At 43.1% G+C, this 17,296-nt stretch overlaps 1 protein-coding gene across 18 annotated transcripts in view; it reads right to left on the bottom strand.

The window, feature by feature from the left end:
• LOC133480251 (protein unc-80 homolog) overlaps nt 1–17,296 on the bottom strand; it is a 72,852-nt gene that overhangs the window by 22,214 nt on the left and 33,342 nt on the right. For 10 of the 18 annotated variants that reach the window (XM_061778030.1, XM_061778031.1, XM_061778036.1 and 7 more), the window contains 26 exons: nt 17,002–17,100; nt 16,634–16,839; nt 15,791–15,897; nt 15,460–15,613; nt 14,653–14,825; nt 14,368–14,580; nt 14,063–14,198; nt 13,855–13,988; nt 12,830–13,007; nt 12,538–12,747; nt 11,982–12,079; nt 11,637–11,843; nt 11,460–11,567; nt 11,217–11,355; nt 9,443–9,624; nt 9,217–9,348; nt 5,212–5,398; nt 4,980–5,111; nt 4,463–4,606; nt 2,383–2,483; nt 2,219–2,305; nt 1,970–2,153; nt 1,378–1,472; nt 1,215–1,304; nt 989–1,090; nt 713–893 (listed from right to left, as the gene is read on the bottom strand). In XM_061778030.1, coding sequence (XP_061634014.1) covers nt 713–893; nt 989–1,090; nt 1,215–1,304; nt 1,378–1,472; nt 1,970–2,153; nt 2,219–2,305; nt 2,383–2,483; nt 4,463–4,606; nt 4,980–5,111; nt 5,212–5,398; nt 9,217–9,348; nt 9,443–9,624; nt 11,217–11,355; nt 11,460–11,567; nt 11,637–11,843; nt 11,982–12,079; nt 12,538–12,747; nt 12,830–13,007; nt 13,855–13,988; nt 14,063–14,198; nt 14,368–14,580; nt 14,653–14,825; nt 15,460–15,613; nt 15,791–15,897; nt 16,634–16,839; nt 17,002–17,100 — 3,779 coding nt within the window. The remainder of the gene's footprint in view (nt 1–712; nt 894–988; nt 1,091–1,214; nt 1,305–1,377; nt 1,473–1,969; nt 2,154–2,218; nt 2,306–2,382; nt 2,484–4,462; nt 4,607–4,979; nt 5,112–5,211; nt 5,399–9,216; nt 9,349–9,442; nt 9,625–11,216; nt 11,356–11,459; nt 11,568–11,636; nt 11,844–11,981; nt 12,080–12,537; nt 12,748–12,829; nt 13,008–13,854; nt 13,989–14,062; nt 14,199–14,367; nt 14,581–14,652; nt 14,826–15,459; nt 15,614–15,790; nt 15,898–16,633; nt 16,840–17,001; nt 17,101–17,296) is intronic. The other 8 variants (XM_061778084.1, XM_061778119.1, XM_061778159.1 and 5 more) reach the window with 4 other exon arrangements.

Below are 17,296 nucleotides of genomic sequence, written 5' to 3'. Positions count from 1 at the left end.
CACACACAAAATAAAAATAAAAAAAAGATTCTAGTTTGTGGTATATTTATGGTTTAAACAATTATTGCTCACTGCCAATATAGTCCATTTGTATTTCGCTTCAACTTGAAGAACTTTGTTTGTAATCATTTGGGTATTTTTTTATGTAACTTATATGTGCAATAAATTTAACTATCATTATTTAAGAAGTTAATTTTTATTTCCCTATATTTACAGTTGTGCCCTTACGTTTACATAAATACCCTAGCAGAATTGGCATTTTGTGGAGGGGGGGGGGGGGGGGGGGACTATGACTGATTACTGAGTGGGGACTATCTCATTAATTTCTTTATTGTTATGTCTTGTTTAATAATTATGCTATTTTGAAATGCCTTCTAGTTTAATATGAATCAATTAAAAAATTTAGGTTTTGCCTGATGTTTTCTTTAAAGAATGTTACACACCTTAGAAATTCTGCCAGGGTATGTAAACCTATGAGTACAAGTGTAAGTGCAGTGCTATGTTCAACTGTAAAATGTTACAGTGGCTTAAAATAATATTAAATATACTTTTTAGTGTTTTATTTCAGTATACTATTATATTTGAGTATTTTTGTACAGTATTTTTTAGGCTGTATTTGGTGTAAAGAAAAAAAAATAAATTAAAAAATTTAAAAAAAGTTTGAGAACCACTGATATAGAGGATTACAATAGGCGTTAAGAGTCAGACGAACCCTGTGGCTCATTAAACAGAGAGAACTCAGCATCAATGGCGGTCCTGGGGAAGGATGGCAGGCGGAGCAGGTCTTCCTGGAGCAGTGAGACGTGGGACTGCTTATGCACAGCGGGCATATGCTGAGTGAGGGAGATGAGGAAGAGCACACGGCCGACCTCTTCCAGTTTGCGGGAAAACACCTAAAAACAAAGTGAATGGAGACAGAAAAACATGAGAGGAAGCCAGAGGGCACACTCCTTCACAACAATGTCAATTCATGAAACGCTGACTGAACCTGTTTCTGGATCAGCTCCTGTCCTTTCTCGGGCAGCATGTGGACAAGGTTCAACTGCGGAGAGACTGACCTCCGAAACGGATAGATGTCTCTTACGTATGTCTGGGGGAGGCAAAAATCATATATCAACACAGTGAAACGACACAGGGAAAATCTAAGCACTTTGTCAAAGATAATATAAAATGATTTGCCAACAAGTCAGTTAATATGGGTGTTTCTGTCATACCTTGGAATAATGGATGAGGTTCCACCGTTTGTCCATGAGGAAGTAATGTGCCGATCTGGCCTCTGGAATGTTGAAGAACTCCAGACATTCCTGGTGGGAAGGAAGATCATCAATGTTTTTCATAAACTGCTGATGATCTGGCAGTCCAGGTTGAAGGTCATACCTTAAGCAGAGCTTCAAACTGTGTGTCTTCATGGACTGGCAGCTGTGTCGGGATGTCACACTCGTTCTGTCCGTGAACCACCAGAGTCTTGGTTCCTGCACCAAATATATGAAAAGGCCATCTCTCAAATCCAGATCCACAGCCTGGATCACTGCTTTTCAATTTTTTTACACCAAGTACCACCTCAAAAAATATTTACAGTAGATCTCAAAGTAACCACCATTATGACCATCATTAAAATACAGCACCTAAGTTGGCCCAAGTGTAACGCTGGGCTTAAATATAGGAACATCTGTAAATAAATGATTAAAATGCGTGATAAAAAAACAGTACCTATATAAATATTTGACAACAAACAGTTTTAAAAGATTGAATGCAACCGTCTCGTAAAAAAATACATTCGACAACATTTCACGTAAATGTACTGTACAACATTAAAAAAAGTTTAAACCACTGAAACATTATTCAATTTGAATATTGAATTAAACGATTCTTTACGAACCACTAGAGGTAGCCTCCGTAGCACTACACTTTGAAATTCACTGGCTAGATGATGTCTTTAATTGCACCACATTCTTTCCATCCATCTCACCTGGCATGGACGCTGTGACCAACAGCTTGACTTCACATTGCTCTTTCTTCATGGTCTGCTTCAGGTCCTTGAAGAATAGCCCTTCTACATAGCCCACCACCTCCCACAAGAAGGTGAGTGTCGCGGAGATGGCATCCATCCCCCACTCGCAGGGGGTCCGCACAAAATACATGATCAGGCCCACCTAGGGGAAAAGGACTCAACTCGAGACAAGTCGAAAATGAATGAAAATTGTGTTCGCACACTCACCAGGTAGTTGAAAAGGATGTGGGAGGTCTGTGCTGGAAGGTCTCCAATATTAAGCAGCAGCTTCCTCAACATGTACATCAACTCATCCTGGTGAAGATCAAGGTGCCGTCATACATGGCAGCTGTCACACTTTAGATGACTTGTCTGTGAGGTTGCTGTCCTACCTGCCGGTTGCTCACGGTGAGTTTTTCCAGGAAATGGCGCAAGACCAGGGCAGGATCCTCAATCAAGCAGTTCCACAAGATTTGCTGGGCGACTGCACTCACTAAGGACACAAAGATACAGTTGTGCCTTGAGATTCAAGTGACCTGACTCACTAGTTTTTCGAGACACAAAACCAACCAAACACCAATGGCAGGCACGGGGAGAACATGCAAACTCCACGCAGGCGAGGCCGGATTTGAACCAGTGTCCCCTACAAAAAAGCTACAAGCTACAAAAAAGAGCTATATGAATTATTAATCAATCAAATTATATAGAACCAACCAATCCATTATTTATCAAACTAAACACTTTTAAATTCCACGACCTAGTTGAATTAAAAACAGCACAAGTACAAAGTACACAATAACCTACTTTGCTACAGTACTCAGAAACTGTTCGAAATCAGAGTTACGATGTGAAAGAAAAGGTGTGTATTTTGTTACTTTTACAATTATGAAACCGATTTGTAAAGGTGTGAATCTCTTGCTGTGTTCAAAAAGGTTATAAATATAATGAAAAAATATATATATATATATAAATGAAGTACAAACATGAGAAAATGCAACTGTAGAAATTGCACTTGCGAGGGATAGGCTTGGGCATCGATTGAATTTGAGCGATTCCGGTTCCCAGTTCGATTCCGGTTCCAGACGATTCTCAATTCCGATTCTTTTAGGGGGCTGGGTCAAAAATGTTTGCATGGTTTATATAATGGGTATCCAAATTATGAACATCCATTTCCTTAGCAGCCCGCAGAATAGACTAAAATCAACATTTGACTCAAGGTTCTTTATAACCAGTATCAATATCAAACCTATGAACTAAAAGGCAATGTGTGTGGAACTAACCCAATTGACTTAATATTCATTAATTCATGTCCAAGCTAAAAGCTAATATAGCATTGTTAAAATAGTTATTTTAAGTGTTTTAACTATTTTATTTTATTGTTTCACTCACCCAGTTGACTGAGAGTTGACTTCACTGACAAAAATAACTATTTTAACAATGCTATATAGCTGCCCCTGTATTCTGTTTCATCACGTCAAATGGTTTATATGTGCAAGTTTTAACCTGACTTCTTGTTATAAGCTTGTAGCCTTGTATTTTGAAGGGTACGCACCAGAACTCAGCATTTTGGCACGAAAAGTAACATCACACGGCACCGGTGATTGTCTTTGATTTTTCTTTTTTTCTTGGATGGAAACAAATGCTATAAAATGTTGATTCCTTTCCTTACCCACTGATGAGGCGCAAGGTTAGTGTTTGTGATACTGTGAGACAACGTTTATGTGAATTTGGTCCCATTCATTGTGATTTAAAGTTGCTACGGTGAAGTTTTAGCCCAATGTTAAGCTTTTTTTTTTTTTCTTGTCATCAGCGCTTACGTTGGTTTGAAGACTAAAATAAACGCTAAAAACCAACAGTGCAAAAGTGCAAGCAATCGTTTACCTTGTTAGTGGTCTCAATGTTGGCATAGACTTATTTTATTATTTCACTCACCCAATTGACAGAGTTTACTTCACTGAAGCTCCGCGCGGTGTAGGCTGAGGCTGGGAGCGCGTCAGACGCTACACATCTGGAAAAACTCCTTTGCACAATATAATCTTATTGCACTGAGGCGACTGGTCATTCATTTTAACAAAATTAAGACACACTTTTGTCCGCCGCTGGTGCCCTTGGGCACAAGCACGTCATTGTGCCCGTTCTTCTTCGCTGGTTTACGCTGCTTCTTGGTTGCTTTTCGCCAGTTCTTCGTGGCTGGAGGACTAGGCATCGAAACTGGGAACCGAAATGTTTAAATTTAAACGGTTCCGGGAGAATCGGAACGTTAGTCCCGGTTCCAATCGGTTCTCGATGCCCAACCCTAGCGAGGGATCGGGACCGAGCCCTGCTGTAAAGAGTGACTAAAAGCAAGTAATTGACGCCCAGACCATATTTTAAAAATAATTGGTTATAGTAAGTGTATAGCAAACTGAGAATAGGCAGGGGTTCACTGTACTTTTAATATAACAGAGTGCAAGTGGAAAAAAAGAAGTTCACCAGCTACGCCATCCTCTCGAACCTCTCCGTCCTCCATGAGGTGCACTATGGGGAGCACGGCAGCACAGATGCATGCTGGGAAGACTGCTTGTGGTGGCTGCAGCATGTGGTGTGTGGGTGTGTGTTCTGTTGTGTTCTCTTCATCTGGGAAAATACAATGTATAAAGTAGACAGTGACTTCGGTTATCCACAGAGTGGATTTATGCAAGAAAACAACATTTGCCGTAAAATATTTAATGACAGTGAGAGGCATTGTATTAAACAGAAACAACACAAATAATTTCCATTAAACATTTGGGAGGGATGCTATTTGAATGACTTGAGTTAATGCTGATACAATCAAACAAGTCAGACAGTCATGTTTTTGCTTTTGTGAAATTTGTGTTTGTTGGTATACTGTGAGAGTTTTCTAATGTACATAATGGTTGGAAAACAATGCTCTATTGATCGTTCATGTTGGGAAAAAGTTTTGAAACTGTACTTCCAGGACAAACTGTACATTGAAAGTGTGTCATACCTTCAGCACTAGCTAATGAGCGGACAGACCACACAGAGCCTCGTCGGAAAGAGTAATTTCTGTGGGAATTACTGGAGGCGCAGGACGGACTAACAGACAGACGGCGGGACGCCAGGTTCACCACTTCTTCTGCTGGCAGCATCAAAGTCAAACATGGACAGGTTAGGAGCGAGATTAAGAGTACATCGCATAACTCTTGCAGTGCTGAGATTCCATCCAACATGTGCCCCACCTTCTTCCTCTTGCTCAGATGGAGGGCTGCACGTGGGCTCATAGCACGCCTCCTGCGCCACAGGGATGGCCGTGATGATACTGGCTTCACGGCCTAGGCGCCGTTTCTCCTCTTCCTGCTGCAGGTTCTTCAGGATGTGCTCGGCTCGCTGATGGGAGCGCGACACTGCCCGCGCTGAGAAGGATTTCTGCAGGTGTGATGTTGATCAGGATTGTGCAAGATGGATGGCTACAAGCATACAGTATTTCTCCATTGGCTCAAAAGCACTTCGTGGTGATCCCGGGTAGAAGTAGGAAACTTGCTGCATATCATGGCATCGGCACACGTGCTCGTACACATACATGAGAACATACACGGCAAAGTCTGTCTCATCATGACCATGCATACACAGTAAAACACACGTCTGATGCATGCTGTTTTCCGAAAGATAGAGCTAATTTCTGATCAAGATGCAAATTCCCGCCCCTCCGAAAACCTCTGAAAAAAAATCCAGTTAAGCCCAATTGACAAAAAAAAACAAAAAAAAACAAAATTTGTATTTCCTGACATTTATGACATAAGGTAAAAAGATGCATCAGCACAAATATCGGGACAGAAAACTTACTATGGCATGGACTGACTGAATTAATGCGGGGAACTAAAAACAAAGACAGATAAAATGATAGAGGAAGGTCTTCATCAAAATCTGTAACTTTTAAAATAATCATGCATTACAACTAACATGAAAGAGGAAAGTCAAAGCATAATTTTGTGCACTTCTTTTTTTTACTGACAAAGCCAAGCAGGTGGTAGCCATCTGCCATCGACTCAACACTGTTTTTTGTTTGTTTGTTTTTTTCCTGAAAAATAACTCTTAGTTGTTCTGAATGTTTACGTCAACGCCCTGAAAACACTTCAAAATGGTTGTCAACTCTAATGCCATGACAAGGGAAATTCATCTAACTAAGGTGCATTCATCTGATATTTTTGGGGCTGCGATTGTTCCCATAAAAATAGGTAAGGAAGAGCATTTTTCAATGAATTATGGAATATCATCCATATCCATGATTGTACTTTGACAGTGTGATGTTTTTGCCTGTAATTTCGTATTTATCAGCAGCATCCACCCTGAATTCAAACAACCACATTTTGGCTCCTTCCCCACTGACCTATGATGAAACTTTACAACACGTTGCTGCTCTTATCTATCATGGCTGCAAAACCTGTCAAAATAAATAAGTCAACTAAAATGCTTTTGATGTGTATATATTTATAACCTGTTTTAGTCAGAATGGTTGAAGTGAAAATGTTTACATTACATGTGTGTAATCAAATCACACACACAGCAAGTTATTATGTGAAAAAAATTCTTGAAAACCTATAGAAAGCCACAGCCATGCCTCATGATATAACCCAGAAAAAAATAGGAATTTAGATGATTTCTGCCAAACTTCACTGTGATTAAAACAACAAAACAAATTCTGATACAGTTTAGCAAGGACTGTTTCATGCATGGCCATGATGAAATATCTTTTTGATGCACGCAGACACGCACACAGACAGTCTTATTTTGTCTTGACAGTGCGTAGAACAGTCCTAAACTATAAATATCCCAATAAAAATAAAAACAGAGACCAACAGTACAAAACGTAGTTAACAGTCCCAATGTATCAATGTACCAATCTTTTTTTCTTCCCAATCTAACAATAAACAAAAAGTATTGATGCATCAGTTAGTCAACCGAAGTTACTAATGTCGCCTACTAATGTCGAATTTGTTTTTAGAATATTGAATTACTGTATTTTCCAAAACAAGTGTTTAATAGTATATGATAAAAAATTGCATCTAAGGGGTTCATTATTATCCATCCATTTTCCGTACTGCTCACTAGGCCGTGCTGGATGCTATCCCAGCTATCTTCGGGCGGGAGGCGGGGTACATCCTGAACTGGTCGCCAGCCAATCGCAGGGCACATAGAAACAAACAACCATTCACACTCACAATTTAGAGTCTTCCATTAACCTACCACGCATATTTTTGGGATGTGGGAGGAAACCCGGAGAACACCAATGCAGGCACGGGGAGAACATGCAAACTCCATAAAGGCAGGGTTGGGATTTGAACCCCGGTCCTCAGAATTGTGAGGCAGACGTGCTAACCAGGCGTTCACCGTTCCGCCGATTCATTATTAAATCATGATTAATTCAATCTTTATATGAATGAACTAAAAGAAAAATATTCATCCTTCCATCCATCCATTTTCTACCGCTTATCCGAGGTTGGGTCGCGGGGGCAGTAGCTTTAGCAGGGACGCCCAGACTTCCCTTTCCCCAGCCACTTCATCCATCTCTTCCGGGGTGGATCCCAAGGCGTTCCCAGGCCAGCCGAAGGATGTAGTCTCTCCAGCGTGTCCTGGGTCTTCCCCGGGGTCTCCTCCCGGTGGGACGTGCCCGGAACACCTCACCAGGGAGGCGTCCGGGAGGCATCCGAATCAGATGCCCCAGCCACCTCATCTGGCTCCTCTCGATGTGAAGGAGCAGCGGTTCTACTCTGAGATCCTCCCAGATGACCGAGCTTCTCACCCTATCTCTAAGGGAGAGCCCGGACACCCTGCGGAGGAAACTCATTTCGGCCGCTTGTATCCGGGATCTTGTTCTTTCGGTCACGACCCACAGCTCGTGACCATAGGTGAGGGTAGGAACGTAGATCGACCGGTAAATCGAGAGCTTCGCCTTTCGGCTTAGCTCCTTCTTTACCACAACGGATCGATACAAAGTCTGCATCACAGCAGACGCTGCACCGATCCGCCTGTCGATCTCCCGTTCCATTCTTCCCTCACTCGTGAACAAGACCCCAAGATAGTTGAATTCCTCCACTTGAGGAAGGATCTCATCCCCGACCTGGAGAGGGCACGCCACCATTTTCCAACTGAGGACCATGGTCTCAGATTTGGAGGTACTGATTCTCATCCCAGCCGCTTCACGCTCAGCTGCGAACTGCTCCAATGAGAGTTGGAGGTCACGGCTTGATGAAGCCAACAGAACCACATCATCTGCAAAAAGCAGTGATGCAATACTGAGGCCACCAAACCGGACCCCCTCTACGCCTCGGCTGCGCCTTGAAATTCTGTCCATAAAAGTTATGAACAGAATCGGTGACAAAGGGCAGCCTTGGCGGAGTCCAACCCTCACCGGAAACGAGTCCGATTTACTGCCGGATATGCGGACTCCGGTCGTACAGGGACCGAACAGCCCGTATCGGGGGTTCGGTACCCCATACTCCCAAAGCACCCCCCACAGGACCCTCCGAGGGACACGGTCGAACGCCTTCTCCAAGTCAACAAAACACATGTAGACTGGTTGGGCGAACTCCCATGCACCCTCGAGGACCCTGCCAAGGGTGTAGAGCTGGTCCACTGTTCCACGGCCAGGACGAAAACCACACTGCTGCTCCTGAATCTGAGATTCAACTTCCCGATGGACCCTCCTCTCCAGCACCCCTGAATAGACCTTACCAGGGAGGCTGAGGAGTGTGATATATAATATATATAAAAATATTTATATAAAAATATTGTGATATAAAAACATTGATCTTTCATTTTTGTTTTGTTTTGGTTTAAGTTAGACATTTTTTTTAAATTACAGTTTTGCTGTGAAAACAGTCATCTGTCAAAATGATTGTGCTGCATAATTTAATGATGATCTATGGTCCCTTACTTAATAAAATAATTTTTAAACTCTCACAAATGAAGGATGAAGGAAATTTAAAACAGGATTTTGTTTGGTCTTCAAGTGACATCGGTAAATACGGATCTGGCAAGTATTTTACGCAAGTCATTTTTACATGTCTGTGGAACAGGGATACCTTTCAGAACATTGTCAGCTTTACCTGAAATGAATAAACCAGAAAAAAACATTTACATAATATTTACTTGAACTCTAGTATCCAGCACTCTGTTGATAAAATGGAAACTATCAGACAAAAAAACAAAAAAACAAACAACAAATACAGTATGCATACACTTACAGACTGGTCCTCACTGATTGGGTCTTGGACACTTCCTGTGTTCTGAGGGACCCATGGGGGATCAAAAATAGGTACACAGGGCATGCCCAGTATGGGAGACGGCAGGGTGAAGTTTATGCTGGGTGGAGGAATCTAAATAAACATAAGTGAAGTCAAATCCATCCTTGCATTCTAAAGTGGCTAAAATTAAACTTTGGCCTTTTTCAGCTGTAACAGTAATGCATACTTTGAAGATCTGCTGGGCTCCTTCCTCCATCCGAGGCCACACCTGGTAACGGAATCGCCAAAGCGTGTAAAACTTGAGGATAGAGTTGATGCGCTGGCAGGCCTCATGGTGCTGGAACTCAGCCATCATCATCTCGGTCACAGCATCAGGGACCTTGACTGCACACAGGAGGAACATGGCGGCTGGGGGGAAAGGAAAGCACAGGAGAAGAATATCATTCGCCACTTACTAGAGAGGTGAAAATCTCGCTGAAGGATCATTCCAGAAAATGTCCTCCAATTTTGTCTTGTTGTATAAATTATAGTCATCCTGCGAATCATTTTTTACCTGTAGCTGTAGTAAAAGTGATTTATACATATTTAAATTAGCAAATAGCTCTTGAGCACCCCCTAAAATGGCCTTTTCTCTCATCCCTCACACCTGATGACCAACTTACACATCAAATATCCATCCATCCATGCATTTTCTGTACCGCGTATTCTCACTAGGGTCGCGGGCGTGCTGGAGCCTATCGCAGCTATCTTCGGGCAAGAGGCGGGGTACACCCTGAACTGGTCGCCAGCCAGACAACCATTGGCACTCACATTCACACCTATGGGCAATTTAGAGTCTTCAATAGAATATAACAGCTAAAATAAATTCTTAAATTCTTATTTTTTGTAATTGTGAACACATTTTTCTTCACAGACATTTTAAAAAAGCAGTAAATTATACTCTGTCTCTCAACATAAATGTAACGCTGTTACTAAAACCTTTAGGAACCTAGGAGAGAAATAAAAGTGAGCCACATGATTTAGCAGAAATTACATCAAGCTAACCGCTTCCACCACGGGTAAGCAACGTAAGTTATCTCTTCTAATTTTCCCGTTTTCAAAATTTAAAAAACATTTTTAATGTTTTATTTTTTTTTACAGCCGCAATAGTGTGTCACTCAAACCAACACAACCTCATATTATAAGAAGAAACCATATTAATATCAGTTTTTCTTTTTTTTATCCATCCATCCACTTTCTGAGCCGGTTCTCCTCACAAGGGTCACGGGCGTGATGGAGCCTATCCCAGCTATCATCGGGCAGGAGGCGGGGTACACCCTGAACTGGTTGCCAGCCACTCGCAGGGCACATACAAACAAACAACCATTTGCACTCACAGTTACACCTATGGGCAATTTAGAGTCTCCAATTAATGCATGTTTTTGGGATGTGCGAGGAAACAGGAGTTCCCGGATAAAACCCACGCAGGCACGGGGAGAACATGCAAACTCCACTCAGGCGGGGCCAGGGATTGAACCCCGGTCCTCAGAACTGTGAGGCTGACGCTCTCACCAGTCGTTCACTGTGCCGCCCTTTTTTTTTATTATATAGCTAAATTTGTTCTTGACCACTATAGCATAGCAGCTAACACAGGTACACAACATGTACTCTTGAGCAAAAGCTATTGACATTAGCATTGATTTAAAACCCTGTTACTGTAATTACAGTAATACTAAAATTAAACTGGTATTTCAATAAAATTAAACTTTCCCGATTTAATTGTAAAGGACTTATTCAACAATATTTGAAAACTGTTTTTCACGTGTCCTGAGTATCCGTAACAGAGCTGCGCCAAACAGAGCAAAAATATATGATAAACGTTCTTATAAAAGTGTTCAGATGAAGCTTGAGCTAGACAACTCAAATTAAAGATTTGTTTATTATCCGTTTTTCTTTAAACCATAACACAAAATTATAAAATAAATGAATGACCCTGTAAGCTGTAAGTACAAAGTTTTCACCAGCAGCGGCTGCCATGTGTTCATCCACGCTAAGCAGGAGCTCCCAGGCTGCGGGCTGAATGTCTCCGTACATGTCATCAGTCAAGATGGGAGCAGCTTTGATGAGAAGAGACAAGGGAGCCGGCGACAAGCTCATCACCTGCAGGAGACACAGGTCCAATATGTATCTCTTGCAAACACAAATTGTAAATACTCAAGTACTTCCCAGGACTGGTGGGAACAGTACAAAACCAAACGCCTCACCTGGTTTCTAATATACTTTAACATTCCAGTGTCCTTCTTCCCTTCTGTGTTGCTGTCAGTGGGTCTCCTCTTCATGGACGGTGTCCTCAGACACGATTTGTCAGAACACTGAGGTCAAACAGACTCTCAGAGATGCAAACCAGAAGAATGTCGTGTTGGTCGGGTTTCCAAACTCACCTCTTTGTTCTTCTGTGCACGAGCACCGATGGTGCTGGTGGCGGGAGCGCTGTCCTGTCTCAGGCTGTCCACTGTCTCACCATACACAAGTTTGATGGCGCGGACCAGGCGGGCACAGGAGCGGTTGTGGTGCTGGTAGCAGCGCGGGTGGCAGAAGTCAATGTGGGTGCAGATGAAGCTCTGCTGGTTGCACAGCAGAATCATGATCTGTCCCGGGAAGAAAGACTCAAGTGAGAGGGAACACACGTGAAGGCTTAGACACACATATATATGGAAAGCCCTGTTCTGTCACCGTCCAAATACTTCTGGACCTAAATGTAGATGTATTCATTCTGTTAGACATACGTGGAGCCAGGACATGTTGCGGTGGTAGTTGTCCTCTGCGCCACTTGAGCTTTGGCCCTCAGGCTCAATGCTGGGTTCACTGGTACTGCAGGGACTACCTGCATGAGGAAAAAAAGGGAAATATTACACTAGCATATTACTAGAGAGGATTATATAGTATCCCACCAGGCATCTTCCAATTGTTTATGATATGACATGTATGTACTATAAAGGTTGTTGAACAAAACCAAGTTCCAATATTGAGATAATTTATGTGAGCCCAGATGTCTGTCCTTTAAAGGGGAATCCATAAGGAAAAGGATATTTCATTAAAACTGAAGATAGAACATTGGTCCCATGTTGATCTCTTAAATATTGGTAATGTTACAAACAAAATATAACAGGACAGGTTAAAGAAAAAAAAGATTTTTGTTTTTCTTCATAACAAAAAAAAATAAAACGAAGACATATATTGTGCCATGGTGCTGGCAGCTAAGAATCCAATGCATCCCCTGAGGATCCCACTGAATCGGACTCATTAGAAAACAATTTGAGGAATGCTTGGTCCTGGACTTACCTATGTCTGTGACAGTATCCCTGCTGTTCGTTTGCGAAAGTATCCCCTCCTCATTCTCTGACTCGGAATCCTGTCGGGACATCTTGGTGCTCTTCAGACTGCCCGCCCTCCGTATGGAGGACAAAGACCCACCTTTTTTTACACGGAAACTGCGGGCTCCTTTAATCTGAAGCAGCCGCGAGCCTCCGATACGAATCTTCCGTATGGGAACTGGAGAGAAGTTGTGAAGCGCTAATTGAGCAAACAAAAACAAAAAAATCTGGCCGATGAACCCATTCCTAAAACGGCTCACCGGTGGCCTCCTGAGCCTTCTTGTCATCACACATGGTGTCTGACTTCAGAGTGTGGCTGCTACTATTAAGCGAGTCATGGCCGTCCTCGTCGTCGAGGATGCCCGCGAAGCTGATCTTCCTCTCATAGCGATGTCGGCCAAGCTCAGGATCGAGACGCAAGCGGCAGCTTTCTAAATCCTACAGATGATAAAACACTAACAAGTTGCCCGGATTGTCGCTCATTTTGGTCACACCAAAGCCAGGTTTCTACCAAGCAGGACAGTTCAGCCGTGTTAGCCAAGTACGTAAGAAAACACAGTTATTCTGTCTGCTCGGACCGAGCCTTGCCATGAATCGCGAAAATCTGCGCGTAATAGAGACCGACCCCCTTAAAGAGCTTAATCTTGGCAGTAAATGCGACAAGATGGCACATATTTTGTCCAAACTCCTTAAATCAGTTCAACAAGATGCCACAAGATGGCAGCAAAGTAATACTTATAAGAACCTGAAAATAGGTGAGTTTTTCAGCAAATAACGTAGGCGAGGTTCCTGAAAAATATCTTGTCATAGGGGAATTTGCAAATGCCAAACTGCAAATACAGAGGGATTCACTGTGGTGTGACAGCATAAAACTTACATTCAAGACATTTGTCATGTTCATTCTACAATTAAAAAAATCTTACTTGTATGTTTTGCTGCCCAAGAATAAAACATAACGGGTTAAAAAAGATAAAAGACATCAAGATAAGAACAATAACCTGAGTTGGAGCATAAATAGCAGAGTGTGTGTGAGTTCATATTTCACACGTTTGCATAGGAATTAACAGAAAGGGGAGAAAGTAATAAAGTGGCAATAATAAAAATGTGTTGCTCTTTACTCTTTGTATGTGGTTGGTTATTACAAGAATGAACCTTTGTTAAAGAAAATGCCCCTTTTGTGCTCAGTCAATGTGATACTTTTGAGTGGAGAAATGCTAAAGACCAAACCAAACTGAACGGAACGGCGTGGTGAAATTGGGACAAAGGATCACATCCATAAAAGTACCACAAGTGGTTCCGTGCGTGGTCGTGGCAAACAAGGAAATGTCTCCCGCAGAAAGGTGGTGATTTCCAGCAAGAGCTGGCAAGCAGCCATCTTTAGAGCAAATGGGCAGCCACATTTTGTCGGATTGACAGTGTCTTGGGGAGGAAGGAGAAAAATAATGACTAGATGATAACAAAACACCAATAACCAGCATCAGCATCTGACTTACTATCATCTAAATAGTCCTCTTCCTCATCCTCCTTCCTCATTCTTCGTTTGGTCTCCTCATCGTAGATGTACCCCAAGATGTTGGCAGGACTCTCGCTGTCGCAGTGGCACAGTTCGCTCAGCCGCGTGCCAATCGCCTATTTTGAGAAACACACAGTGTCATGGCAATTAGCTATGCATAGGATAGTTATGTTTAATTGGTGTTAGGGTTATGAGCAGGCCTTTGGAAAAATTGTGACAGGTTCCTGGGCCCAAAAAAGATTCCCTGCTTTAGTCCACCGTTAACACAAACAAAATCTGACTCACATCTCCCCACTGGCAGAAATGTTTCGCCGCATTCCACTGGAGCTTCTGATTCCTTTTATTGCCTACGATAGGCGATCTCCCCCTGGACAGTCCTCTCTTGGTGATGTTTACATGGTGGCCCTTCATCCACTCCGGCCAGTTGCCACGGTTACAGCGATGGACAAATCGGGCACATTCAAGAAAGAGGGATGCCCGAGCCACGATGGGCGCTTCCTGGGAAAAGCAGATAAAGTGAAGCCGTGGAAATTAATAAAAGGGGTGCATGAGGGGACTGTTGATGAGTACCAGGTCCAGGGCAGCGGCAAGGATTGAAGCGTCAGGTATGGTCCCTGGCTCGCAGCAGTTGAGCAGAAACTGGAAGCGTTTCATGCCCTGTCGAATTGCCCCCAGGTTCACCACATTTTTGTTTTTTATGGCCTCCTGACTGGCGGCAAGACGCTCCTGGAAACCGTGGGGTCCTGGACGAATGGGAAATAGATTTCCGATAATTTAATGCAATTAACAGAACAGAAGAGCACCCTTTTGACAGAACACGCTTGATAGCCACTGACAAATAGCGTAAAGCTGTAAAGTAGCCACTGGCAGTGGTAAAATGTTAACATTCATTGTGTGATCACTGCATTAGAACCCTCCAAAAGCAATTTTCTTGATAATATTTACTGAAATGACAAGTGTAATCACACAAAGAAAAGTTATGCTTTGTCATCCCAAACTGCCACCAGACACCAGGTATATCAGCATCGGAAGCAGACAAGCCGCTAAAAGCAACATGTATGAACTACACCACAGCAGAAAGATGGTTGAAAGATAGAAAGTCCAAACTACTGTAAGAGCAAATGAGCAAGGGGTGTTTTTTTTATTTATTATTATTTTTTTTTTGATGGGGTGGCACGTGCATGCTACACAACACACAATTACAGCGTAAACCTGAAAACAGGCCTTTCTAAACAGAAACTAAAAAGAGAAGAGAGCAAGAGATACGAGATGGAACGTCACATAAGGTGGGGGCACAGAGAGCGTGGAAGAGAGAGAGGGGAGGTTATGGGGGCAGCGAGTGGGCGAGGGGCAGCCGGGATTTTGGGGGAGGTCTACCATCTTTCTCTTCTGTGTGGTGAAGCTTGGATGGATTCCTCCTGCCAGACCTCCATTTACCGAGCCGCTTGAAGAAATTCTCTTCCTCCTCCCTGCCGTATTCTGGCCCGGTGGCAACCCCCTCTGACAGCTTGACTGCGCTGGTAAACTTCACCTGTTCGTTAATGGCCAAACACAACATAAGATAAGAAAAGATAAGACTTGATTTATTGATCCCACAGCTGGGAAATTCACTTGTTAGTGGTAAGTGGCAGCAAAAGACAGTTGTAAGAGATTTAAAAGGCATACAATATAATAAAAAAGAAGCGTTATCAGTGGCAACCCTCCTGACCTTTGAACTCTGTCGAATGAAAGAGAGTCGATCTACTGAGCTGATATCCAACAGGTCCTCCACACCGTCCGTAAGTCCGGAGAGAGAGGAACGCTTCAGCCAATTGCCTGGGGACAGTGTGAATAAAATGTGTTCACGCCTACTACAGAGTGAAGGCAGGTACAAGGCCACAGATGAAGCACACGTACTGGGTTGCACTGGCGGTTGCAACACACCAGGGTGGATATGGCGGACAGCAATCACATTCACTCACAGAAATGTGCAAGCAAGTTCCATGTGGAAAGCGGTAGATGCCAGATGAATAAAAACAGTTGATTAAGTGCCAAACTTTTGACTAGCTACTTTTACTGAGATTCAGAGAATTAAATGGATCTGATTTTTTTTTTTTTTTTTTTTTAAGTAAATTAATTGAAATGCTCAATATGGCTTCACTTTGTGTCCAATGTACAGTTTCTGCAGCACCCTCCATCCAACAATGTGTAAAACATAGCCTGACCCCAGTCTCGCCATGCACACTGGGATGGGTAATGCAACACCAACAAAGACAACATGAAGATGATAACATGATCCACTTCCACATACGTAAGACAGAGAAGGTGAGCGGTAGGCGGGTGGTCCTGCGGCATGCTGAGGTGCAAAAAGGGAACATATACTGTAAGGTGGGAGGATGTAGTGATGTACGTGGACATGGAGCGATACTACTGGTCTGATGTGAAATGTGATGATTTGGAATTTGTTAAACACTGAGAAACAGAGGATGCAGCAAGTTTAGGACAGACACACATGAAGACTTCATTTAAGTAAACTTTTTTTTTGAGTAAATTGCTGGGTCGCTGAACCTACCTATGGGCAGTTTAAGTTTCTTGCGAAGTGAAATACGCCGGGATCTTGATCGAGAGCGGCGGTCCGTGGTGGTACCAGAATGCGCGGTGGTGCATTCTGAGGTGTCCTGTTCTGACTGGCTGCTGGTGTCACTGGCAGCACTCTGCGACTTAAACATCTTCCTCCAAAAGTCTTTCCTACCCAGCAGAGCTCCAGGGATCTCCTCGCTGGAGACACAGGGACAGAGAGTAGTTGGGTTATATTTTAACAATCTAAAAAAACAAACAAACAAAAAAAAATCTACCACTATTGTTTCATAGCAGAGAGATGCGGCCGGTATGACACAGATGGGGCAGCATGGTGGGGATGTGGTGAGGGGAAACACTCACTGTTCGGGGGTCTGGGGGGGTCTGCTGGAGATGTAACTGCGACACTCATCTGCAGCACTGGATACCTGACCCTTCTCCCCGGACACACCCACCTCTGACCTGCACGCACACACCCCAACAAACACAGAGCGCTCAGGCCACCCATGCATCTGAGAATGCTAAAAATTAGCATAGATACAGTGGTGCTGCCTGCATTGCCAGCATCCAGGGAATTATTTGCACCCTCTTGCCTGGGTCTCTTCCACCAGTCCAGTATTGAGCCTGTTTAGCACTTACATTACTTCTTGCACATGTT

Source organism: Phyllopteryx taeniolatus, chromosome 1, assembly GCF_024500385.1.
Source record: "Phyllopteryx taeniolatus isolate TA_2022b chromosome 1, UOR_Ptae_1.2, whole genome shotgun sequence".
NCBI classification, from domain to species: Eukaryota; Metazoa; Chordata; class Actinopteri; order Syngnathiformes; family Syngnathidae; genus Phyllopteryx; species Phyllopteryx taeniolatus.
This window is presented reverse-complemented; position numbering and strand designations above follow the sequence as displayed.